This window comes from Squalius cephalus (assembly GCF_949319135.1).
Source record: "Squalius cephalus genome assembly, chromosome: 1".
NCBI lineage: Eukaryota > Metazoa > Chordata > Actinopteri > Cypriniformes > Leuciscidae > Squalius > Squalius cephalus.
Genome location: NC_137122.1, coordinates 39682308 through 39709271, shown reverse-complemented (window position 1 = coordinate 39709271; position 26964 = coordinate 39682308). Strand labels below are relative to the sequence as shown.

The 26964-nt window shown below is 38.9% G+C and overlaps 1 protein-coding gene across 1 annotated transcript in view; it reads right to left on the bottom strand.

The window, feature by feature from the left end:
- kcnh6a (potassium voltage-gated channel, subfamily H (eag-related), member 6a) overlaps positions 1-23754 on the bottom strand; it is a 41013-nt gene extending 17259 nt beyond the window's left edge. Inside the window, exons 1-6 of the mRNA XM_079860897.1 lie at positions 23183-23754; positions 18873-19103; positions 11414-11566; positions 10538-10641; positions 10208-10457; positions 8203-8405 (exon numbers count right to left, since the gene is read on the bottom strand). Coding sequence (XP_079717023.1) covers positions 8203-8405; positions 10208-10457; positions 10538-10641; positions 11414-11566; positions 18873-19103; positions 23183-23258 — 1017 coding nt within the window. The 5' untranslated portion in view covers positions 23259-23754. The remainder of the gene's footprint in view (positions 1-8202; positions 8406-10207; positions 10458-10537; positions 10642-11413; positions 11567-18872; positions 19104-23182) is intronic.
- Between the last annotated feature and the right edge of the window lie 3210 nt (positions 23755-26964).

Sequence of the window (26964 nt, the reverse complement as noted above, 5' to 3'; positions counted from 1 at the left end):
CTTTTCATCTAAATCACTACTGAATAAAATGACAAAGGAACGGTTAACAGTCTTGTGGCGAATGCCAAATTCTTTATGCTGTTGAAACTAAGGGTTCAGGTTCTAGCTCTTAAAAGGGGATGCACAGATTACAGCAATGCAGGTCTCTTACAACAAGCAGAAACACATAAAAGATAATATATGGTCATTACTGAAAATACAGTGTTTCCATTCAGAAATATTTATCTGCTAAATACCACGACTGACCAATCAGAATCAAGTATTCCAGAGAGTCCCTTCTATATTAAGTTATAGCAGTGTCTATTTACACTAAAGGCAAATAGTCAACCTTGTTGCCAAAGTTGATTTTCACTAACTCTGCCCACCAAAGATCAAATATTTTACTTTTAGTTCAAATAGCATTTTACTTTTATCTACTAAATAGCATCTATTAGTATCTGCACCTAGTGTAAATAGTGTATTTGTGATGCAAACAGTATCTATCACTATTTACAGAAAGTGTAAACAGCATCTACTTTTTTTACATTGTAAATAGACATTGCCTTGCTGTTCAGGAAGTCTCTTATCGTCTTATCGTTCAGGAAGTCTCTGAAGTTTTATCTGTCATCACGCAGTACACATGTAAGTTTCTTGATTATGGTGGGGACTTTCCATATACTTATTTTTAAACTGAGCTAATAATATTTCTAATTCTACCCCTGCACATCACATAAACCTTTCAAGATATACATTAAGTCATTATTTTTCCTCATTGAGACCATTGCTAGGTACAGATTTTGCAATTAAAAAGTGTGTTTAAATGAACTTATTAAGCCGATAATGCCAACGTTGTTTGTAGTTAACACAGCTGTAGTTGTAGTAAACACGTTAAACCGTTTTCCATTATCAGCATACGGTTGTATGCATTATCAATAAACTGATCGGCACAGCTAGATTTTTGCCCAGTAAACCCTGATTTCGCCCGGCATGTAAACGCTTAACCTAAGTTATTTTGGCTTATTGAAGTCTGCATTTGTGATATGTAACAGGAAGGCATCCTTACTGCAGATCAAACCAGAGTGTTTCACTGTAGGAGAGGAAGAAAATATATTGTAAACTTTCTTGACCCATAAAAATGATGCAACCGAAGGAGAAATGGTACTGTTATCAATCTTATCATTGAACTGAGTTATCATTGGTGCACATGTAAATATGCTCATTGTGTGGGCATCTGGTCTCCATACAATAGTCAAAATCTTTCCCACACACACACACACACACACAGTCTAATTGCTCAATTTCATGTGGCAAAAAGAAGCCAGCAACCCTGAAAAGTGGTTATGAACAGCTCTCTCTCTCTCTCTCTCTCTCTCTCTCTCTCTCACACACACACACACACACACACACACACACACACACACACACACACACACACACACACACACACACACACACACACACACTACAGCATAAGTTTTCAGTGAGGGATAAAATAAATGCTAATTTTTACACTATGCAGTCATCAAAACACAAATATGTCCATCCTCAATTTGAGGATCAATATAATGCAAACAGATTTAATACACTGTGCATATTTTATATATCTATTTTGTAACTATATCAACAGTTACTCATCATGTGGAGTCACAGTCCTCTCTTATCAGTCTGCACATGTCAGTGGACACACAAACACGCTGTGTGAGCGCACATTCAAATCCATGTGCTGGTGAGATCCTAATGACAGAAGGTGCTCACATGCACATACACGAATTCACTGGAGCGAGATATCTGTGCTTATTGATATAATCTAACACTCTGTTTCATAATGATGGAACCAGGCAAATCTATTGCCACAGTCAGCACGCTGTCCACAGCCACAAACTTGGTGTGACACACACACAGATACTCAAAAGTAAAACATACACTCAGCAAAAAACATCACCAACAGCTTTATCTTGTACCTAAGGTCAATGTAACATTTCCAAGATGTGATTTTGGCACTATTTGTATTAACAAATCATTTCAAAAATTGCTCACAGCCTGAAGAAAAGTTTTAACACGCAACATTGCGCTTCAACATGCAAAACAAAAACATGATGAATGGAGAGAAGAAAGGAAAAACAAAGTAGAGCAAACTGAAAGGATGTGTTCATATGCAACCACAACAGACTAAACTAAAACAATGGGGAAGGGCAACAAGAGAAAGCAAAAAATAAAGATAAAACAATGACAACAAACACCGTGAATGGCAATAAAAAACCTAAACATAAAAACTGGAAAAACAAACAAAAGCAAAATATGGAGATGTAACTACAAGCCACTACTACAAATAAAATGAGCATATGGTGAACGGCACGAAGACAAAACAAAGAAATAAAGACAAACGAACTAAGGCAAAATAAAGGGCCACTGCTACAAATAAACTGAACATACGTCGAACGGCCCGAAGATAAAACAAAGAAATAAAGACAAACTAATTATGAGGCAAAATAAAGGGACATGTCCTCGGGCAAAAACATGTCTCAGTTTGCATGTCTCACAAGCCACAAAAAGTCACCAGAGTCTGACACTGAAACAACACCAATAACAGTGATCTATGTGCGTGGCATCAGCTGTCAGTCAAATCCATCCAGGTCCTGACCTTTTTCTTTTTTTTTTTTTAAACCAGGTGTGGGAGGTGAAAATCAAGCAGAGTGAAAGAGAAACACAAAGCAGCGAAGGTAAGAAAAGAGAGTGGATGAGGAGGAGATAAATAAAGGTCAAGGCAAGTCTGGTACTTACAGGCTTAAGTTTCTGTTTCAAGCTCATGGTGGCATTCTCTGGGCAGTGCTGAGACAGACACACAGAGCACTGACACAGGGAAACACCGCCCTTCCACGCTCGCTCTCTTTTTCCTCACACACACACACACACACACTGATAAAGGTGTGGAACGGACGACAGCCATCCTATTTGCATACAGTCTGCGTGGACAGAATATGGATGCGATATATGCATTAAAAAATATGTATTTCACACACACACTGTTTGCACTTATGTACACACATAACCTTTATTTTGTGCTCTGAAACCCTAAGTTTTTCACTTTCTTTTAATAGTTTTATTAATAAAACGTGTTCTAGTGTAGTACAAGTATTAGTAATATAATGGCAATCTCAGTTTCAATGTAGAATTTGTAATTTTGTAAAGATAGAGAATTGGTTGAGGGTGTAAATGATGTTCATGTATTGAATAGTGTCACTGTAACTACACTTCATATGCTTGGAACTGATATTCTGGGAGGCATAATGTCAATGCATTTGCCCTCTACAGCGGGACTGTGGTCGAGCGTGCTTATTTCGCATGCCTATGTACACTTACACTTATTATTAGAGCAATTATGCCGCATTGCTTCTTGATTTACTGGATTTATCAGAAGTAAAAGCAGGACAACTGGATTTTTGTATACACTAGCATTTAAAAGTTTGGGGTCAGTAAGACTTTTTTTTATTTATTTTTTTAAAGAAATGAACACATTAAATTGATCAAGAAGCAACAGTAAAAAAGTTCTCTATTTCAAATAAATGCTCTTCTTTTGAACTTTCTATTCATCAAAGAATCCTAAAAAAAAAGTATCACCGTTTCCACAAAAATATTAAGCAGCACAACTGTTTTCAACATTGATAATAATTAGAAATGTTTCTTAATCACCAAATCAGCATTTTGCAGTGATTTCTGAAGGATCATTTGACACTAAAGTCTGGAGTAATGATGCTGAAAATTCAGCTTTGACATCACAGAAATCAATTACATTTTAAAAAATATTTAAAAATAGAAAAATTATATTTTACTTTTTGGTTGTATTTTTGATCAAATAAATGCAAACTTTGTGAGTATACTTTTGAGACTTCTTTCAAAAACCTAAAAAAAAAATCATTCTTACAGGAGGAGGAAGGAGAGAGAGAGAGAGGAGCAGGACCGAGAAAGGACCTTGAGCCAGGACTTGAACTTGGATCGCCCAAAGCGCATCTGTGCCATATGTCAGATCTGCCCAATGGCTCCAACTGACTCCAGAGCTTGCATGACCTCTCTAATATTTCTATTTTTTTTTTCTGTGATTGTAGGACCCCACGTACCTACAAAATTCATGATCATATTTCATTCAAAGGTTAATGCTCCACACATGCGGACCACTCTACTAAAAACAGTACAGCTGGTCACATAACTAGGTACGTCATGTTGTATAGACAAATCAATAGCAACAAAGATCAATGCAGATGATCATTTCCCTTCTTGCTCAGTGTCAAATCGAAGTCCAATTATCAAGCCAGAAATTGCCTGTTCTACCTCAGGACGTAATGCAAACACAAACTGCACATAGGCCTTAATACCATAATATCAAGCTAATGCTCAACGGGTCATAGAAAAGCTTCACACTAGTAATTTACATTGGCATCTTCAGAGTGGCTTAGTGAACATGCTAAATAATGGATTGAAAGAAAGCCAAAATGCAAAAAAGGTTCATGTCAGGGTTAGGTTTAAGAGGATAGAAATTAGATAAACATACAATCAATGAAAGTGTGCTAAAAAAAAAAAATAGATTTGTGTGAATATTAGAAGAAAAGAGAAAAAGAGTGAACAGAAAGAGATAGAAAGAGAGAATGAGAGAGTAGGTAGGAGGGCCAGAGAAAGAGAGCGTGTTTGCATGCACACTTTTGACAGATGTGTGTGCGAGTAGAGAAACAGACAGTCAGTGTATCTTTGGCCCCTACTGTCACTGCCCTCTACTTCCATTAGCCCTAGAAGCCAAGGTCACCAGCAGAGAGCACACACACACACACACACACACACACACACACACACACATACATCCACACACGGGTCATGCTCACGCAAATTAAAATGACCTTAATACTTTCAAATATCTGTTTTTCTGTCCATACAATGGAAGCCAATAGTCACCAAAACTGTTTGGTCAAGAACATTCTTCAAAAAATGTTCCACTGAAGAAAAAAGTAGTTTGGAATGACATGAGGGTGAGTAAATGATGGCAGAATCATCCCTTTAAATAATAGTCTGTGAACTTACTCAAATATATCAAGATAGTTATGAGGAGGCTTGATGAATGTTGGAATGTGTCATATGCTGCATTAAAAACTAATACAGACACACAGACACACACACACACACACGCACAGGCTTTATGATTGGAATGTGCAAGCTGGCAGTAGATTTGCCAGCATGATTGATTTTTCCACTGGAAGGACAACACACAGTCTCCCACGTGTGTCCATGGAGAGAGACGTCACCAATACAATCTCTTTCTCTCTGTCATTTTCACTGTCTTTCTTTGATTCTTCTACATTCTCTGCTGTACTGAACCCCTCTTTTTAGTACTTTGCACTCTTTATCTCTAAGCTTTGAAGACAGTCTTTAAAGTTTTTATATAAACCATGGCACGAGGAGCCCGCACAATCTTTGCAGTCATTATGTGAAACATAATGTACAGTAACTTGAACACACGAGCATGCATTCCAGTAAACCCAGCACACAGCAATAATCACACATAAAACACAGGGTTAGGAAAAGTGTGTCAGTGTGTGTCCGTTCCCTAGATAACAGCCCAATAAGCACTGCCCACTTCATCACAGGACTCAGTGGTCCCCTGTAAATAGGTCACTAACTGCTTGTGTGGAGATGTTACAAAATAGTAAATCATGCAGATGATGTCATCAACCTTTTCATTGGCTGATGAGGATGAGTGAAAGCTTTTGTGATGTCAACTAGTGCAACTTTTGCAGTTTTGGTGTGTATACATCTTTTTAAATGGAACTTAAATCTGTAAGGCCCATAAAACCATCAAATGTCAAGACTGTTTAAACCTTCAGATAAGGTTTTGTCAAGCTTTCATCGGTTTGTCTTGACAGACTTTCCTTTTCTAGTTTAAAATGACTTCACTCAATTTAGTCATTAACATGTTACATTGCTGTTACATTAAATTCTTTACAAAGACAAACAATTAAAAAACGGAGTAGAATTCTGATTGCAAGATAGATTGAGAGATCTAGAGGCTTATATTTAATACATATAGGCCCGGTTTCACAGACAGGGTTTAGACTAAACCAGGATTAGACCATAGATCAATTAGGACATTTAAGTAATTTTTATAAACATGCTTAGAAAAAAACATTACCGATGTGCATCTTAAAACTAAAAAGGCACTGATATATTTTTAAGATCAGTCAGTGCAAGTTTATTTCAGTGGAAACAGCTCAGACTTACATTTTAGTCTAGGACTAGTCTTAAGCCCTGTCTGTGAAACCAGGGGATATATATACAAATTTTTACTCATTAACTAATGATTTATGCTCAAATCTTTATGCTGATGACACTGTTATTTACACCATAAATAGTAATAATGAAATAAATGAAATAATGAATTTTAGCTACAAATTCAGAATTCTTTACAATCTGATTTTAATTTGGTTCAAAAATGGTTTCATAACAATATGCTTATAATGAATAAAAGGAAATCTTGTTGTATTATGTTTGGGATTCGTCATTCCTATCCTTCTGATTTGAATATTATTTTTGATGATGGCTTATCTCTTGATAATGTTGATTCATTTAAATATCTTGGCCTTTGGATTGATCCTGAACTTACTTTTAAGCCCCATATTGATTATATTGTTAATAGAACATATTATTGTTTCCGTTTACTTTATCGCTCAATCAATTGTTTTACATTTCAAGTCAGGAAAATAATTGTTTCTCAGTTAATATTAGCTCTTATTGATTATGCCGATACTGTTTATCAAAATACCCATGATATTGATCTTAAGCCTCTTTATGATGTTTACAATTCTTTGTGCAGATTTGTGTTAAGGTGTCCATATCGTACTCATCATTGTCATATGTATGAATTGCTTAATTGGTTGCATCCTAAATCTAAAAGACAATTACATTGGCTTCTGTTTATTTTTAATAAATTGTGTCCTTTTTATTTGAAACAATTTTTGATTCCATATAGTTCTTCTTATTCTTATTCCCCTAAAATTTTCAGTGAAGTCGGACGTAGGTCATTTCAGTATAAAGCCCCTTTCGACTGGAATAATCTAACTGTTTCTCTGAGATCTACTACCTCCCTTAATCGCTTTAGGCTATCTTTATTTTCTTATCTTAAAATAACTTGTTCATGTTTTTGATTTTTCTTCTACTTTTTTAGAGAATTCAAGGATTTTCAGTTATTAACTGGTCTTATGTTGATGTTACTGATGTATGATGTTGAATTTTTGTATTTCAACTGTGGTTTGTGGGTGTGGGGGACAGGTCGAGCATTTCTTTTGTTTTGTATTTTTGTAAGGTTGTTGTGTTTTGTGTTATATTATTCTGTTTGTGTTTCTAGGACCCCCTTGAAAATCTCAAGGGGCTATTCTTTCAATAAATTCAAATTCAAGCTATCATTCAAATGAATGGGTTCAGTAAGTTTTAAAAAAATTTTATGTATTATTTTATTCCTCAGGCATGCATAACATTTACCAAAAGAGATTGTAAACATTGTTACAAAATATTCCTATTTCAAACAAATGCTGTTCTTTTGAACATTCTATTTATCAAAGAATCTTGAAAAAAAAAATCATGTTTATACAAAAATATTAAGAACAACTATATTCATTATTTCAAGTAATGCCTCTAGAGCAGCAAATCATATTAGAATGATTTCTAAAGGATCATGTGACACTGGCGTAATGATGCTGAAAATTCAGCTTTGCCAAAACAGGAATACATTTAAAACATATTCAAGTAGACAACTGTTACTCTAAATTGTAATAAAATTTCACAATAGAGCATAAGAGACTTTAAAAAAAAGTATAAAATCTTACTGACTGCAAACTTTCGAACAGTGGTGTATGTATCTATCATATTATAACATAGGATAACTGCAATTAATTTGATTATTGGTATATTGCACACACAATTTTGTTAGAATATAAATTATTCTAATTGTAACATGATTGGCAGCCCTAATTTTCACATTACTGAGGTTTCTACAATCACTTGGATTTTTTTTTTTTTTTATTACAACATGTGTATAGCAACAGTACCATAAATAAATCATAGGGTATAAATAAATCAAATGGCAAAATCAATAGGCCTCACTAAGGAAACAGAAACAAAAGGAACATTTGCATGAAAATGTGTATGAAATACGTTGCTGTGCTGTCAAGTACTTTTTCATATTACCTGCGTGACTTGAGTGACCTTTTCTGAGACGTTCTGTGTGCGGTCTTTAATCTTGCTGGGTGCTATGATCTCGATCTCAGTGGGGGAAGGTGGTCTGAGGAGGTCTGAGCCGAAAGATATCGTCACCTGAGGGATGTGGCCAATGGCACGGTGCCGCATCAAATCAGAGTCTGAGGTGGAGTTTAAGTTACTGGGCTTCAGATCTGAGAAAGAAATATCACCCTCTGATCAGTTTTCATCACAGTATTAAAAAAAAATTGATTAAAAACAATGTCATGCCACGTGACTTGTACTACCATCCTGTATGCATCTCCCAATTGCATTGCTGGTTATGCCACTGTTTGAGTAAGCAATAATGAAAATGTGTTATTATAAACCTATGAGTCATTTGGACACCTATACAGAGACAGAATAAAAACTTTAGAGCTGGCACACACACACATGCAGAGCGCCAGACGCATCAGGGGTGGCTGAGGGTAATCACAGTCGCACAAAAGCATTGATTAGGACTACAGCTACAGAAATAGGTCTGTCAGGCCGCCACATGTGTCCATCTCAGCAGGGAACCAACTAGTCTTATTCTGGACTTCCAGAGACTTAAATGGTACAATTTAACATATTCGAATGGGCCGCTTTGTTATGCTCATTATGCTTTGTGCTGCTTTTTGGAGTTGTTCCATAAAGTCCATTAGAAAACCATTCAAGCTCATTTTTATCAAAAGCTACTTCTATTTTAAACTTATTGGTTTTGATCAGACTTATTATGTAGTCAAGAATACATTCAAATATAATGCTTAATTTCCATCAAAAGCATATCCTGTACTCTGTCAATGGTTCACCTGTTTAATGCTAATGGAAGAGTTTAATCGCATCTATGAGACGAAAGAGCTGTTCAAACAAGGCCGCATGCAGCAATAGGCTGACTGACAAGCCCCGCTCATGTCTGACATGAATTATCAGACATATGACATATGATTTAAAAAGGAAGTTACACTGCCCAGTAAGTCAACGTCTGAAAGAACAAAAAAAAAAGAACCAAACTTCTCTTACACTTCATTTGTCATGAAAACTATTTAAAGCCAGTGAAACTGCAGTCTAAGGATAAAGACAATAATGTTTACGACTTTCAACTCCGTTTTCTCCACTGTAAAAGCCTGTTATAGGAAACAGTTTCACGTTGGTAAACATACTGACACAGTGGCTTCGGATGACTAAATATTTTGCACCCTATCGGAAAGTTTATTATGGAAGCTGGTTTCCATCACTGAGGAATTTATTTGAAATATAAATATTTTGTAACATTATAAATGTCTTCAATGTCACTTTTGATCAATATACTGCATTCTCGCTGAAAAAATAAAAAATGTAAATCTTTCACAAAAAAAAAAAACACCTAACTTTTTAACAATACTGTATAAAAAAGTGGATTAATGTCCTAAACATTTTGAGACTTTACTTGTAATAAACATCTTCTGCCAAAAAGAAGAATCAAACAATATTTTATATTAAGCCTTTACTTTATAATGGATTTCTATTAGAGAAAATGTGCTTTTTGGTTTTATCGTAGCATCCTCATTTTGCTTGTGGACAAACTAAGAGAAATTTACACAGTTGGATTCTGTGTTTGTTCCTTTTGATGGATTTTTTTCTTTCACAATTCTGTTTTTTTTTTGTGAATTATGGTGAATAATGTTTATCAAATGAAACTGGGTTCTCCTTGGTCGTTTTTAGTACAAGTGAGTGAGTTTTAGAGACATCCATGAGAATATTTAATAATGACTTTTACTTTGTAAGCACAAAAATATTAACTGTGATATGAGATGTTATCTTTATTTGTTCAATCAACCAGAAAACCACACAGAGACAGGATGTTCTGTGGATTCTTGCCTTGATGTCTTTCCACCTTCAAATACTGTCTGATGAGGTAGAAATAATAAAGTTTCGCACACAGTAATGTTTCTGACAATACTAAGAACTAGATGATTGCAAACACAAACACTCATACCGCTCCACTGGTCCCTCATGCCGTCGATGTCATGAAGTGAGGATGCCCGACGCAGGCTGCATACGCTCTCTCTGGAGTGGCTGTGTTTGAGAGGGAGTCCGCCGGGCTCTAGCCGGTCCGAGGGCCGTGAGAGTGGGGATGAGAAGCCACATGAGGAGGGGGTCTGCTGAATCAAGGCCTGGGTCTCTGAATTTAAGCAGCTGCCTGGAGACATCTGGAGGTCTTTCAGGGCCACCTCCTCGTGAGAGGGCTGCAGGACACACGGAAGGGAGCTGTAGATCACATGTCTGTGTGAATATGAACTTATGCATTGTATGTGCACGGATGTACCTGTAGGTAGTCCACCACCACTCCTTCAAAGTGGTCCTGAGGGAGGGACGGCTGCCGTTTGACACGGAGAGAGGGCATTCTAAGCATCATCTTGCGTCTCTGACCTGATACAGAAACACAAGTTTAAATAATCAAAGAGGAAGATATTTTTGCTCAAAGCTCAGAGGACATGACTGGTGAGAAACGAGTTCTAGTCTTTCTGGTTCTGAAGTCTGGTAGGTCCTTTTAGTAACGTCTGACGGGCACAGCATGTGATAATGATGAGATCTCTTTTAAAACCTGTGAAGCAGGAGAAGAACCCATTTTCTCTCATTTAAATACATTGCTGTCTAGGAGAAACTAGACATTAAGATATTAAAGAAATTTCTTGTGATTTTTATATAAGGCATGGAACTGAGGAAATTTGTTAGATAACTAAATATAACATAATAATAATAATAATGTTTAAAAACATCATACATTATATACTATAACTTTAAATATTTGTTTCATTAATGATAACAATAATACAAATATTCAAAATAATAATAATATTGATAAAATTATTTTGATTTTATTTGTCAACATAATATAATTAAATATGATGATAAAAATGTTACTTATTTTGTCAACTAAATATCTCATAGTGTCTAATATAAAAGGTAAATGCAACACTGAACAGAAATGATGGGGCATGCATACACACACACTTCTCATATACATGAACACTGACACCAAAATCCGACACCAACTTTATCAAATGCTGCCTCTGGCTACACCTACACACCAACCGTCACACCAAGCACAGCAGTCAATGTGTTTTCCTTATAAGGCTGTTACAGAAAGGGCCAGAATCTCAGTACACACAGAGAAAGGGGGGGGGGGGGGGACACGCACCTGCCTGTAGCCAGCTGTGTGCCATCCGCTGTTTGATGCCACCTTTTTTCATAGATGGGTCTAAAAGCTCCTGGAAGTTTAGGATGAACATGATTACGACTCCTTCCTCATTCTTTACTGGAACGACATCAACTAAACATGGCCTACATGCCCCTGAAAGGCAGAGAGAGAGAGACAGGAGAGAAAGAGAATTAATGTAGTTAACAGGGATGTCAGTTAGCAGAGATGTTTGAGTACAAAATACAGCAGAAATTGAGTTTAGTTTTTATGAAGAGCTGTTATAAATACCAGTGTGAGGGCTGTGAGTAGTCCAAACACACTCACACTTACACAAACACACAATAAGACACCCACACACAGGTGCTGCCGTTCAGGGGGTCTGACTTTGAGTAAACATAAATCTAAGAAAACAAATAGGGGAGACCGTGGAGTGCTGTAACACATTCTTTCAGTGTCTGTGTCATTTTTTCACTATGTCTTAAAACTTTGATATAATGTTCGCATATTTATTGACTATGAATTAAAAATTTTAAAATGAAATAAGGGGGGAGTTATTTCATTTTAAACATTTTAATTAAATGTAATAAACATACAGGAAGTATTTTAATTCAAAACAGCAAATAAAATTAAAAAGGGAATACATAAAGCATAAGCTAACAACTCTAAAACTAGTTTGTGACGAATGTGACCTGTGCTGGCAAAATGAGTCAGAATGAGCACATTTTCAAAATTAGTTCTTGTTATTTTCACATTCTCCATTAAAAAACCTTCAAGATGATGTACGATGGAATCGGACAAGGAATTAATGAGTTAGTTTGAAGTCAACAAAGTCAATTTTGAGAAAAATCTAGTTACAATTTTCTGAAAGTTCCAAAACAAAATCACCTAGCAACCATACCTTAAAATCCCTGGTAATAACACCAAATTTGGCACCCAACAAGTCAAAACCTATATCTATATGTTCAACTTTATTTAAAATATTTATATAAAGAATATTTAACATGGTTACCTAACTGATTTTTCAGCTTAGCAGTCAGTTTGAGTCACTGGTTAAGGGCTACCCATGTAGCGATCCATGTAGCAAAATTATGCAACAAAATATCAATAACAACAATAAATAACAAATTGCAAAGCTTATTGCGACTGGTTAGCAACAAGCTGGTTTTGTTTACACCAGCATGGGTTTGAAAATCCGATTTCATTGGTTCAGACTCATGCCATCAAGAATTTGCTATGAATATTCACAAAGTTGGAATGCTGCGCTTCACAACGATACCAAACTTGTGTTGAGCTCCAGTCGCCGAGAAGCGAGCAGGGAAAACTGCAATTTTTGGGAGATACCCTTGGGAGATATCATTACGAAGCATGGCGTTAGTTTTCACTGTTATGCTGATGAGACTCAGCTCTATATTTCTTTGCACCCTGATGAAACATAGAAATACACAAAATTAACGGAATGCATATAGCTGATATAAAAAATCGGATGACTAGTATTGTCCTACAACTAAATTCTGAAAAAACAGAGGCTTTAATTACTGGACCAAAAACCTCTGCATGTAATAACCTAGAATACGGCTGTTCTGTCAAGTTGTCATCGTCAGTTAGGGACCTGGGTGTGCTCTATGATACCAATCTTTCATTTGAAAGCTACATTTCTAGTATCTGTCAAACCACATTCTTACATCTAAAAATATATATCTAAATTAAAACATATGCTCTCAATGTCAAATGCAGAAAAGTTAATTCATGCATTCATGACCTCAAGGTTGCCCTGAATTCCAGCTAGTCCAAAACGCAGAAGCTAGAGTTCTTACTAGAACCAGGACGTATGACCATATTAGCCCGGTTCTGTCAACACTGGATTGGCTCCCTATTAAACATTGCATTGCATACATTTTATAATCTTGCTGATTACTTATAAAGCCTTGAATGGTTTAGCTCCTCAGCACTTGAGCGAGCTTTTAACGCATTATAGTCCTTCATGCTCATTGCGGTCTCAAATCTTTGGCCAGTGGATAATACCTAGAATATGTAACGACTGACACAAATCAGTAACAAGTATTTGTTATATTTAACAAATAAACATAACCCCTCACCAACCACAAAACAATGAGCCAAGGAGCCATAGGAAAGGAAAGACACATCAAGCAGACTCTTCTGCATTAATTTATAGACAAACTGTTCTATAAATGAACGTGCATCCCCAGGACATTGTGTGTATGATTATGATTATTATTATTATTATTATTATGTCTTGTATAGTGTCTCTTGCATTTGTATTTATTTTATGCATGCTTTATGAGAGAACTACTAGTTAATGTAACCCCACCTATATGGTCATTTTTCAATGCTCAATAACCATCCTCCATAAGGGTCATAAAACCTCCCAACAGAGGAATTTTCGTGCTTGGAGATTCCACCTTTCTCATTGGTCAGCCAACCCTGAGAGGTATGACTTTTCCCAGGCTTTATAGAAAATCCACACAAGTTCCTCCACCTCTTCCTATTTCTACTGGTCGCTGTGCGTGTGCGGCAGGCCCAACACATCAAGTCATATGCAACTTCCTCAACCGTGATGGAGTCGAACTAACCGTGCAAGTTCATCATATCTTCTTCATTCAACTTCATTCAAAGAAATCGATTGCAATTTCAACACCATCGACTCACGGAACCATCAAATCAGGAACTTTACGAAACTGTTTAAACTGCAACGACAATGCAAGTATCGTACAATTAACTGACTAAACAGAGGTTTAGTAATAAGCTGTTAACACTTCTACAAGGTTTTGAAAATAATAAGATGATGGTTATTTTCATAGTTGAATTAATCTTTTCCATAGCTTCATTTCCTGTTTCCGGTTTCATTCTGTCACTTACAATTTCACCCATGTATGTTTTACACATAGACTCTGTTAATCCCGGACACCATTTCCCAGAACCCACTGCTCATTATTAGTTTACTGGTTTCAGCTGTGTCTTGTTAATCATATCATTACCCTGTCTATTTAAATGCCTTTTGCCTTAATTCAGTATGAGGTCTTGTTTGTTTATTTGTTTGGTTGTTTTTTTGTGTTCCTTAAGTTTATCTCTGCCTGAGTCTTTGAGTCCTTGTTCCTGTCTGCACTTCGTGAATTGTATTTGTGTTCGGACCGAGTACATGTGCTTGACCCTCTGCCTGGTATGGTATAAGATTATTAACCTTGGATTATATTTGTCATTAAATTGAGTTTGGATTCTCACTCTCTCTGCTGTCTGCTGTCTTACCACAACCACCAGATCATAACAGTTGTGTTTGTGATTGTAGTTAATAAAACTTGTGCACAATACATTCTCTGCTTGCCGCAAAGTTTAACGATTTCTGGTCTTTTTTCTGTGGCCATGAAAAATAAATTTATTAGAATTAATGAGCGATCAAAATTGTTCACTGGACGAACTAATTAATTGATTGTAATATTAATTTAGCTAAATCAAGCTAATCAGATTAATTGATTCAAATATTCATAATTATAAGTTATGATTAATTATACATTTTTCATCTTTGAGCTAATTTGTTATAAATATCAAAACCGTACATAACTTCCTAGCCTTGTTCAGGAAGCAGACACACTCTTGTCAGTTTAAATCTAGATTAAACCTAGCATTCACATAATGCACTATCACACTTCTATAATTCAAATGCAAAAGGATTATTAGGCTGCATAAATTAGGTCAACCAGAACCAGGGACACTTCTCATAACATCTGATGTACTTGCCATAATGGCATCTACGCTTATATTATTCTCCCCGTTTCATCCTTATCCCGAAGTTACCTTAGTCAGCCGGATCTGGTCTTTTTTTTCAGATGGCAGACCTGCACATAGATGAGCTGAATGTCTTCAGAAACCACAAGACGATCCTCAGCAAAGACTACAAGAACCAGACATGTCTGAATGCCAGCATGATGTATCCCTAATCTTCAAGTAGAAGGAGCCGGATGAAATATCCTGACTGATATCAATTCACAATATGACTTGTGATGCATCGTGGAATCATAATCTCACCATGCTTTTTCATTTGGCCAGTGGATAACTGGTCCCTCGATTGAGCCTTGGTTCTCCCATGGTTTTTTTTTCTCTATTCTCTCACCTGATGAAGTTCAGGTTCCTTGCCACTGTCGTCTCTGGCTTGCTTAATTGGGGACACTTAATATTCACCAATATTATTGATTTGACTGCACTGATACTGAGCTGGATGGTGACATCAATGTTTTTCTCCAGAGCTGCTTTATAGCTGAATTGAACTTGTTTCATAATTGGTGAACTTTACACAGTTATTGAACAAAACTGAATCAACACTGAACTGATTTCAACAGAATAATGACCATTTACTATTGCCTTTTTAGAGCTGCTTTACAGCAGAATTGAAGTCTGTTTACATCATTGAATCATTATTTTCCTGTTTATCACTGTAAAGCTGCTTTGAAACAATCTGTGTTGTATAAAGTTCTATATAAATAAAGGTGACTTGACTTAAAATAGAAAACAGTTATTTTACAATCAAATAAATACAGCCTTGGTGGGCATCAGAGACTTCTTTCAAAAATATTACTGACCCCAAACTTTTAAACAGTAATGTAGATAAAAAACGTGTGTGGATGTTTTATCTCAAATTAAAGACAATCTGCTAATTCAGATGACACCAGTTCTGTCCTTTAACATCCACATCCAGTTCAAGTGATTTCACCCCTGGGGATCATTTCTAATTGGTGAAACACCCTGGTCTCCAAAACTCTCAGTCAAACACACAGATGCACTGAGAACATTTAGAGGTCACTTATATTTTGGTTATGAGGCTTTCAGAGAAATCAAAGCATCATGAGTTGTACTTTTAACCCAGACATGACGAAGAACAGCAAAGTAATAAAGGAGATAAACGAGAGTGAAAAAAGGTATGAGAACACAGTGCAGAGAGGGAGAGTCACAGGAATGAGAAGGGAGTGATGGCAAGGAGGACAGAAAAACCAAAGAAAGAACAGCATGATTAAAGTCAGCCAGACCCCCCTCAGCTCTTGACTAAAGCAGGCCATCAACCACTCTAAATATAGACCCTGCCCTCACACACACACACACACACACACACACACAAAAAGGTGCTGTTCAGTCTCCAACTCAACTGTGACACAGATCGAGATGCTGTATCCACTAAAATATGTGATGGATAAAAAGAACAGAGGGGCGGCGGCACGTGTGAGCGTGTGCATGTCAGCCTATGCGTGCATCTGAGCTCAGTGCATTAGTTTAGTGATATGGTGTGAGTCTCTGGAGTCCTGTTGTCATGGTAATGTTATCAGTGCACTGCTTCCCGGCCGAAGGAACACCTGTCTACTTTCTAGCTGAGGTACAATGAATGCACACATGCACAAACACTGGCTTAACGACAATCAGAGAGCCAATGACTCAATTCATTTGTTCCTGTCTGAGGAGACTAAAGACATAAAAAGAGCCTGTGGGATTGGTGGCTCTGTTAGACACACAGGCCCTCGGCTGGTCTCTGTATTAAGCAAGTCCACCAAAGAACGATAACTATAACAATAACAGTAAATATATAGTTCTAAAAATAGACAGCCAATCAGAATCTATCCTGAATCTATCCAGAAATTCCCATCTGACTCCATAAGCATTTATAAGTTTAGTCCCACCCACTGATCTGTAATAGGCCTGTAGGGTGAGTGGGTCCCACCCCCTGGAATAATGAGGAGCTAGTGTTTGTAGTCTCATACACTATTCAATGAAATGTGACTTCCTGCTTATAATGACGCAAAATGACGATTTTTACGTCATTATAAGCAGGAAGTGAAACACTTAAATTCTTATTTCTCCCATCTCAGGGAAAAATAAAGGAAAAATCCACGACCATTATAATATATGCTTAATGCAAATGGGTGAAGTGTCCCTTTAAGAGCTCAAGCATTTAAAGTGGTCGCCGACAGAACTGCAGCGCATGCTTAGAACAAACAGAACAATATCATCCGCTGGCGTGGACACTAGTTATCATTATAGTTATCGTTCTTGGTGTGAACGGGCCTTTACTCTCCATGTTTGTGTGTGTGCTTAATGAAACAGATGGGGAATACAAATTTCATAAGTGTCATAACTGAAACTGAAGACAGGTATAACAGGAAGATTTGTGGATATGGTCACTCAGTGTGTTTACAGTGAAATGCTGGTGACGATTCAAAAGCTGCCAATAAAAACCTTTTTCCTAAGTTCCTTTGAGACAAGACAGTTCAGTCGGTGGTTATCTTACACTGTCCCTGACGCTCATCAAAGCTGCATTTATTTGATCACAAAAACAGAAAAAAACCCCAGTAATGTTGTGAAATATTATTACAAATTAAAATAAATGTATTTATTTATATATTTTCCGCTCCAGTCTTCACGATCCTTCAGAAATCATTCTAAAATGCTGATTTGATAATAAAAACATTTTTATTATTATCAATGTTAATTTTTTTTTTTTTTTTTTGTGGAAACTGTGATACATTTTTTCTGCATCCTTTGATGAATATAAAGCTCAAAAGAACAGCATTTGTTTGAAATATAAATCTTTTGTAGCAAATCTATGTCTTTACTGTCACTTTTTCATCAATTTGATTGCATCCTTGATGAATAAAAGTATTAATTTATTTTTAAAAATGTCTTACCAACCCAAAAATTTTTGTGTAGGTAAAAGGTGTACATGTACAGCTCCATTATACTTAAAAGGGGAAATCTTTAAAAGATTCAATTTCAATAATGTATTTAATATCAGCAATAAAATCTGACAACAGTGGTATTTAAAAAATAATAATAATTGGACTAAAAACTATATATTTAATATTTGTACTCTAAGGTAGGCATGAACAAAACAATAGGTTCTACACTACCCATTAAATATCAAGTTGACACCTGAATATTGATTTCATTTAAAATCATTTTAACTAACCAGCTAATATTCTTTAAAGACAAATCTGTAATTGTCTAGATTGGCAATACGTTTAATCTGTCCTATTAAATCATTCCTTTTTTTGTTTGTTTGTTTTCTATTTGTAAAATGCATAAATGCATTTATGGCAAAGAACTGCACAGATGCAGATGTCATGTCAATCTATCTGCTTCTGACGTCGGTGCTGCACCTGCTGCCGATTGAAGAACGTGCTGAATAACGCTGACTAAAAGACGGGGAGGAGCCGAAGCCTGCCGCTGTTTTCATTTGTGTTTTAAAGGGGACTGAGGCAGGCATGAATCTGTGTACAGATTACGGAGTTAATTACAATATTTAAAAAGAGGGCCTAGTGACATCTCTGGTTCAGACAGTGTCGTCAGTATCTGGTGTATCTGCATTAGTTGCGATAGTAATGATGTGAGCATCAGCACAATGCAAAAATACTTTCTCACACAAGCCATATTTTGAGTGAAATCCTCGCTAAGCCCAGCATACCTTCCTTAGAGTAGTACAGGATCTCCACCCTGCGCTCTTCTGACCCGAGCAGGGCCTGTGCCAGCTGTGCCAGGGCGCTCTTCATAGTGCCCGGCCCCACCAGGAACTGACACGTGCAGGACTGCTGCATGATCTCTGCCCGCGAGAAACCAAACATCTGACAGAAGCCCTCATTGCAGTAGATAATCCCACAGTTCTTCACCTGGGCGTTAGCAATCAGGAACTTACGATCTGGTCAGATAAGTGTTAAGAAAGAAGAATTAATTGACATGAACATTTCCACTGTTATCAGGAAAAAAAAAGACATTTAAAAGTGCATTTAACACACACTGAACTTTTGTGGGACATGTTGTCACATTATAGGCCAATGGGGTAAGTTGTCACAATGGACAACTTCTTCTTATTCTAAATTATTACTATTAATTTACATTTATAACAACTTGTCTCAACCAGACATGAAAAATTCATGAATTCACATTTTCTCATTATTAAGAAACAAACATTTTATCTAGATCAAGAGGGTTGTGAACGATGTATTTAAACTACATGTTTGAAAGCAACATGCAAAACAACTGTTAGAGAAATGAGAACTGATAACTTTTATGTAACCAGACTTTCTTACTGAGAGTTACGTTTTCTTCCCAGTGTCTTAACTAGTTCTTCTCCTCCTAAATACAGGAAACACAGTTCATCTTAAGACGGTTAAGATTGAATGGAAATAATTCTTAGCTCCTTTTAGCAAATTAAATTTCTATATATACATTCAAGGGTATTTTACCTGTGCCTCTAAGGACACACACTGCCTGCTTTTATCTCTGAAACTCAATGTTGTTTCTCCATCTCTGAATGTTAATTGTGTTTGGTGACAGGAACTTTAATGCCCCTCAGCATCAAACTCATTATCGCCTTTTTACTTCAGGAATAGAACACAACGCACTGAGATGGTTGCCTAGCAGCCGCAAAATGACACTTAGTCTTTACTGATAGTGAGTGAAAGGAGGAGCTGCAGGCTCACATCCACAATATCTACATGCACAGGCACACATATACATACTTGTATACTTAAAAGATGAAGTATTAGCAATACACACATTGGCTAACTGTATGGGGATATAATTGTTGCATTATTCCAAATAAATAGTTTAAGATCCACAAATAAATGTAAACAGTTTCACAAAAATGTATAAAATTCACAAATTAATAAAGTGAGGAAAATATTTACAAATGTGTTTTATGTCACAAACACAACTCTGCCAGGCAATCATTTGTGAATCGTTTCCTGTGCATTTGTGATCATTTCCTGTGCATCTGTGAATCATTTCCTGTGTGTTTGTGGATGGCTGCAAGTATTTGTGAATCGCTTCTTGTGCATTTGTAGATCCCTGCACGCATTTGTGGATTTTGAAACACAAATCCACAAATAAGTGGACTCCACTCACCGTCTACTTAAGCCAATCAGATAACAGCCAAATTGCGCTGGCCAATCGTAGCATGTTTTCACAGCAACCAATCCCGTTTGGCTTTAGACTCAGGGCGGGAACAGTTTCATTTTGCACCCCTGAAAGGATGGAACTGTATTCTATGGGCGCTTCGTTCAAACTGAGCTGAAGTGCTGTTTGTGTGGTTAAACCACCTTGCTTCCAAAAACTTATTAGAGTTTAAGGCTTCATTATATTTCCATCAGGAACATCCATCCTCTCTACAACGGATGCAAGCGGCGCGACAGAGCGCGTCAAAAGCAAATAGTACCCATTATATAATTTTAAAGGGGTGGTTGATTATGGTTTCACTTTTCTAACTTTAGTTAGCGTGTAATGTTGCTGTTTGAGCATAAACAACATCTGCAAAGTTACAACGCTCAAAGTTCAAAGCAAAGGAATTGCTTACGCAATTGCTTTTAAAGAAATCGTTTTTTAAGGACTACAACAAATGACTGGTAGGGACTACACGACATTCCTCCTGGGTTAGTGACATCACTAACCCTAAAATTTACATAAACCCCGCCCCTGTGGGGTATTTTGAGCTAAAACTTCACATACACACTCTGGGGACAACAGAGACTTGTTTTACATATTGTAAAAAGGGGCATTATACCACCCCTTTAATCATACTGTTTACACTGGATGTGACGCAACACAACGATTCATTGACAGTAAAGGGATGCCCGTTCTACTTTACTACACAAATGATTCGCACATTCGCTTTGACGTGTCCAGTGTAGACAGGGGTAGATGATGTAAGACATGGCACAACACCAAGGCAGCAACATAGTGTCGGCGCAGATCCGGCCCACATCTGGTACACGTGGATTCCACAGGGCCCAGATGTGGGCCGGATCTGGGTCGACACTATGTTGCTGTCTGGGCGGCTAATTATGCCTTTTAAAGCACAATCGTGGTGGCATATATAGGATGTATAAAACCAAATATGAGCCCAAATGACCATCAGCGAGTTAAAAGTACCAGCCTCAGCATCACTGCAGCTGTACTGGGGTTTTGTGAGTGGATATTAATGCAAATAAAAATCTTGCAATGCTGATACATCTTAGCTTTTATTTTGGATCCTGCAAGTAACTTTTAAAATAAAAACTATTAAGTCTGATTCATATGAAATATTATTTGTGTGGTTAAGTGTTTTAACCGATATATAATGCATATCGCTTGTCTACTGGGAATGTCACTTTTAAATGCATGATATGATCTCTTTGGAATGCAACAACCTGTCACACATTTAATAAGAACCCACCTATATCTTCTCTACAGACAAAGGGAATCAGAATACATGCTTTTAACTTTTAAAATACTATTTTTAATGCTCTTTAGATCGTCAAATCCAAATCCATCATGAAGTTGAATCCAGTCATTCATTAGTCAGCTACTTATTGATGCTTTTCTGTTCTATCTTAAATAACGTGACGCTTCCATAACGCGTTGTTCCCATAACAGAGATGTAAAGCGCTGTTTCTCTGGCATTTTCAAAGGCATATAAAATATAATACTGTGGCTTGGCTTGATACACAGTCTAATGGTCTAAAGAAATCCAAATTTTAAAAATTTTTGCTGTACCAATTTTATGGGCGTTGTACTTCCGATTTGAGCCAATGAATGATGAATGAATGAACAAAGTTATTTCAGGGCAAGACTGCCCTGATTTGTAAACAAATCAAGATTGGTTGGAGCAAGAGTGTGACTCATCTCAATGGATTCTGATTGGCTTAATTAGACGGTGGGTGGAGTTAACTAATTTGTGGATTTGTATGCAGGTCTTGACTAGAAATGTCTCAAAATCCACAAATGCATTTGGGGACCTACAAATGCACAGGAAACTGTTCACAAATGAATGGCAAGAAGGCAGAGTTGTGTTTGTGACATAAAATACATTTGTAAAAAAAAAAAAAAAAAAAAAAATTGACTTATTTGCAATTCTCATTTTATTTATTTGTGATTTTTTTTGTAGAGCTTATGAAACTCTTTACTTTCACCTGTATATATAAAAAAGAAAAACTTTTACTAAGATACCATGACCTTTTTTATTTTGACTTCTGGGGAAGAACCCTCATTAAGGGCCATATGCATTGGGTTTATCATGGGGTAAGACAAGATTTAGGGTAATTAGGGCATGGATAGAGATTAAGGTTAGGATTTGGATCTCAAATTTCAAAGGGCTCTTCATAAAGATAAAACTAAAACTTAGTAAAACTTGTAAACCTTCTGTTAAAAATGCTTCCTCCTTTAGATTTTGAAACAGAGAGTGGAAGGATCAAACATGGATAGGACAAATGTGGTCAAATAGCCTACACATTGGAATTTGTTAACGGTATATGAAAACTGATACTATGCAAATTTCATTCCGTAGTTATGTGTACTGACACATTTGTCCAAAATCAGGAAACATGATTGAATGAATAAAGCAGGTGCACGACATAAATAAACACGCGCGCACATACAAAGAAGAATGGAAAAATAAAGAGACAGATGGTAGTTAGCAATTTTCCATGTTAGTCGTTAGATTAGTTTTTTCCACTGCATTTACATAAAGTAGATCAAATAAGCCGGGTTTGTTGAATTGCTCTCTCACCTGATGATCAACTGCCATGCAAATCAAATCTCAAACTGATACCAATGACTGACCTACACACTTCCAATGGCCGTTCGCTCTCTGACTGTCAGTTTCTCGCGAGTGCGTGCACGACCCCAATTGCTAAACAAAAAATAACATTGCTATGACTGCAATAGACTACAGTAACACACTTCTGAGCAATAAAATATCTTCTTACCCAAAGAAAGAAAATAAAAAGTTTTTAAACTCACTTTGCCCGTCGAATTTCCGGATGATGGTGTCCAGATAAGTGTTCTGAAGAGCGACGTGTCCCCGGCGCACAGGCATTTTCACGCGTGGACAGATTCAAGAGCCCTCTTATTCTGGTTCTCTCTCTCTTTCAAGGACGACCGAGCAAGACAAAAGACGATAATCTAGAACTCGTACACATTGTACAAGAAACAAGTATTTATAGCCCCAGCAATAAACAAAAAGGACACGTGAATGCTAATGAGATCCTCGCGAAAGTGAAAAGTCACCGAGTCTAAATGCAAAATAAAAGAAAGCCGGTTTGAATGAAAGCAAATGTCTTGCAGTTTTGGGACTCGAAACTCTCGCGCCGTCAGATGAAATGTCGCTGCGTGCTGTGGTAACGCATGGATGTGCTCACTGAAACCAGACTGAAACAAAAAATATAAGAACAACGCGAGACAGCAGAACTGACGCTCGACACCTCATAGGCAGCCAGTCTGATGAAGCTCGTTGTGGAATAATGGTAGGTTGCCTTTACAGGGGAGGAAGTGGACCCAGCTGTCACTTTTGACAGAAGGCAGATGCGCGCTCATGCTCCTCTCTCTCTCTCTCTCTCTCTCTCCCTCTCTCAGAGAGCGTGCGTTTATCTAAGTTTGTCCTAGTGGGATGCAGTCCACCAACGAGCACAACATTTCCACTAAACACAATACCAGTAGGCTACTAACTGTCGAACTAGCATTTAGCAGACGATCATAAATGTTTGTGATAAAGTTTTTTTTCTTCTTCTTCTTCTTTATAAGTGATTATTATTATTTTATTTTTTTTATTATTATTTTTTGGTGAATTTATATCTTCCATATCATGATGGGACAATTAAGTTAACATTTTGTCTGAAACTCAAATTTAACTCAAATGTGTGTGTGTGTGTGTGTGTGTGTGTGTGTGTGTGTGTGTGTGTGTGTGTGTGACCCTGGACCACAAAACCAGTAATAAGTTGCACAGTTTATATATTTGTGGCAATAGCCAACAAAACATTGTATGGGTCTTCTTTTATGCCCAAAATCATTAGGATATTAAGTAAAGATCATGATCCATGAAGATAGATTTTGTATATTTCCTATGTATATTTCCGCGAGCACGCTGCCACCGCTCTCTCTTCGGGCGGCTGCCCTGAGTGCGAGGAGCTTTCAATGTCGACCCTGCGGGCTTGCCTCCTCGGCGCTCTCACAGGTTGACGGCGCTGCTGAGAAGAGGTATAATTCCATCCCCCAAGTGGAAGAAGCGGTTGCAGCGCATCTTTGCCCGCCCTCTGGATGGCGTTCAAAGGCTGCCCTCCCGTCCAAAGCCTGCAGGACTACATCAGCCCTTGTCGACCGCGCTTTCGCCGCCGCCGAACAGGCTGCCTCAGCCTTGCACTCCATGGCAGTCCTACAGATCCTCCAAGCCAATCTCCTCCGTGAGCTGGATGAGAAAGGCCCGGATCCTGACCTCCGTCACGGATTTGCACAGCGCGACGAATCTCTCCCTTCGCGCTACTAAATCCGCTGCCCAGGCTCTTGGAAGGTGCATGTCCTCGCTGACCGTCACAGAGAGGCACCTCTGGTTGACGCTCGCCGACATGAGGGAGTCTGAGCGGGCTGTTTTCCTCAATGCCCCGCTCTCCCCCACCGGCCTCTTCGGCCCAGCGGTTAACGGGATCGTGGACCGCTTTTCGGAGGTACAAAAGATCACGCAGGCTATGAACCTTTTCCTGCCTCGACGCTCAAGCTCAGCCGCACGCCGCCCTCGGGACCCGCCTGCGCGAAGCCCCACCCAGCGTCCAGCTCAGCCTCCGTCTTCGCAGCGACGACAGGGCGGCCGCCCTAGATCGCGCTCGACCAGCCGTCACAGGCCGCCTCCCTCGCGGGGACCCCGGCCTAAGATCGCGCTGAAACCCGAGCCCGCGAAGTCCTCCTAGCAGCTCAAAGGAGGAAAAGACGGTTAAGTCCCGCCACGGCCGGACCACGGCCGACTGGTTAGCGGGGAGTGACAATGGGAGCCGTCTCGCTTCGAAAAGTTATCTCGACAGACGCCTCCAACTTAGGTTGGGGCGCTCTTTTCGAGGGCAGACCGGTCTTTGGCCTGTGGTCAGACCAGGAGAAATGCCTCCATATAAACTGTTTGGAGATGATAGCGGTCGAGAACGTGCTCAAACGTTTCCTCCCACACATACGGGGCCACCATGTTCTAGTCCGTTCGGACAACATGTCCGTGGTGTCCTACGTGAACCACCAGGGCGGTGTCAGATCCAGGATTCTATGCAATCTGACAGAACGCCTTCTCGTGTGGGCTCATCACTCGTTGCGCTCGCTGAGAGCCGCGCACGTACCGGGCCACAAGAATGTCGGCCCAGACAGACTGTCCAGAGACAACATTCCCCCGGGAGAATGGTCTCTGCACCCTCAGACAGTCCAGTCACTATGGTGCCTTTTCGGCAAAGCGGAAGTCGACCTTTTTGCGTCAAAAGACAACGCTCATTGCCCGAGATTCCTCTCAAAGAGCGAGGACGCGCTGGCCCAAACCTGGCCCAGCTGCCCGCTGTACGCTTTCCCTCCGATCTCACTGTTACCACAGGTAATCAAGAAGATCAGGGAAACGCGCCGCTCAGTGCTCCTCATAGCCCCGCGATGGGAGAACCAAACCTGGTTCCCAGAGCTGGTGAGGCTGTCGCACGTAGCCCCATGGCCGATCCCGGTGAGGAAAGATCTTCTCTCCCAAGCCGGTGGATCAATTTGGCATCCCCATCCAGAGCGCTGGTCTCTGCATGCGTGGATAATCAACGGATACCCATTGCTTTGCCAGAGGGGGTCGTGAACACGATCACGCAGTCTAGAGCTCCTTCTACGAGAAGACTCTACGCATCTAAATGGTCAGTGTTCTCCAAATGGTGCACTACAAAGAGCCTGGATCCACGCACGTGTGGGGTTTCGTGGGTGCTTTCCTTCCTTCAAGAGCTGTTGGACAAGGGCAGGTCCCCTTCCACGCTCAAAGTATATGTTGCGGCTATTGCAGCGTTCGCAGAGTCGACGCGCAGCCGTGCGATAGGAAGGAACGAGCTCATCATCCGCTTCCTCAGGGGAGCCAGGTGGATGAACCCCCCGCGGCCCCCCTCGGTTCCTATTTGGGATCTTTCTTTGGTCCTAGAGGCCCTGAAAGCGTTTCCCTTTGAACCGTTAGAATCCGTGGACCTGAAATACCTCTAATAGCCCTGTCTTCAGTAAAACGTGTGGGGGATCTACACGCGCTATCTGTTAGCCCCGCATGTCTCGAGTTCGGACCAAATGACTCTAAAGTCATCCTCAAACTGAGACACGGTTACGTCTCCAAGGCGATTGGCACTCCCTTTAGGGCGCAGATCATCTCCCTATCGGTTCTGCCAGCATCCGATAGCGAGGACAGTGATAACCTCCTATGCCCCGGAGAGTTTACATCACGTGCTCCGCCGCCTTCAGGCATTCTGAGCAGCTCTTTGTTTCGTTTGGCGGGCGCACCAAGGGTCTCGCCGCCTCGAAACGTAGCCTATCCAGATGGATAGTGGACGCTATCGCAGCAGCTTATGCGTCCAAACACCTGCAGTGCCCTATGGGCATCAGAGCCCATTCCACGAGAGGCATGGCTTCAACGTGGGCTTGGTCCAGCGGGATTTCTATCCACGACATTTGTATGGCGGCAGGCTGGGCCTCCCCCTCTACATTCGGGAGGTTTTATAACCTGGAAGTTCCCGCCTATTCTGGCGGAGCCGCTCTGTATTTCCCTATCATAT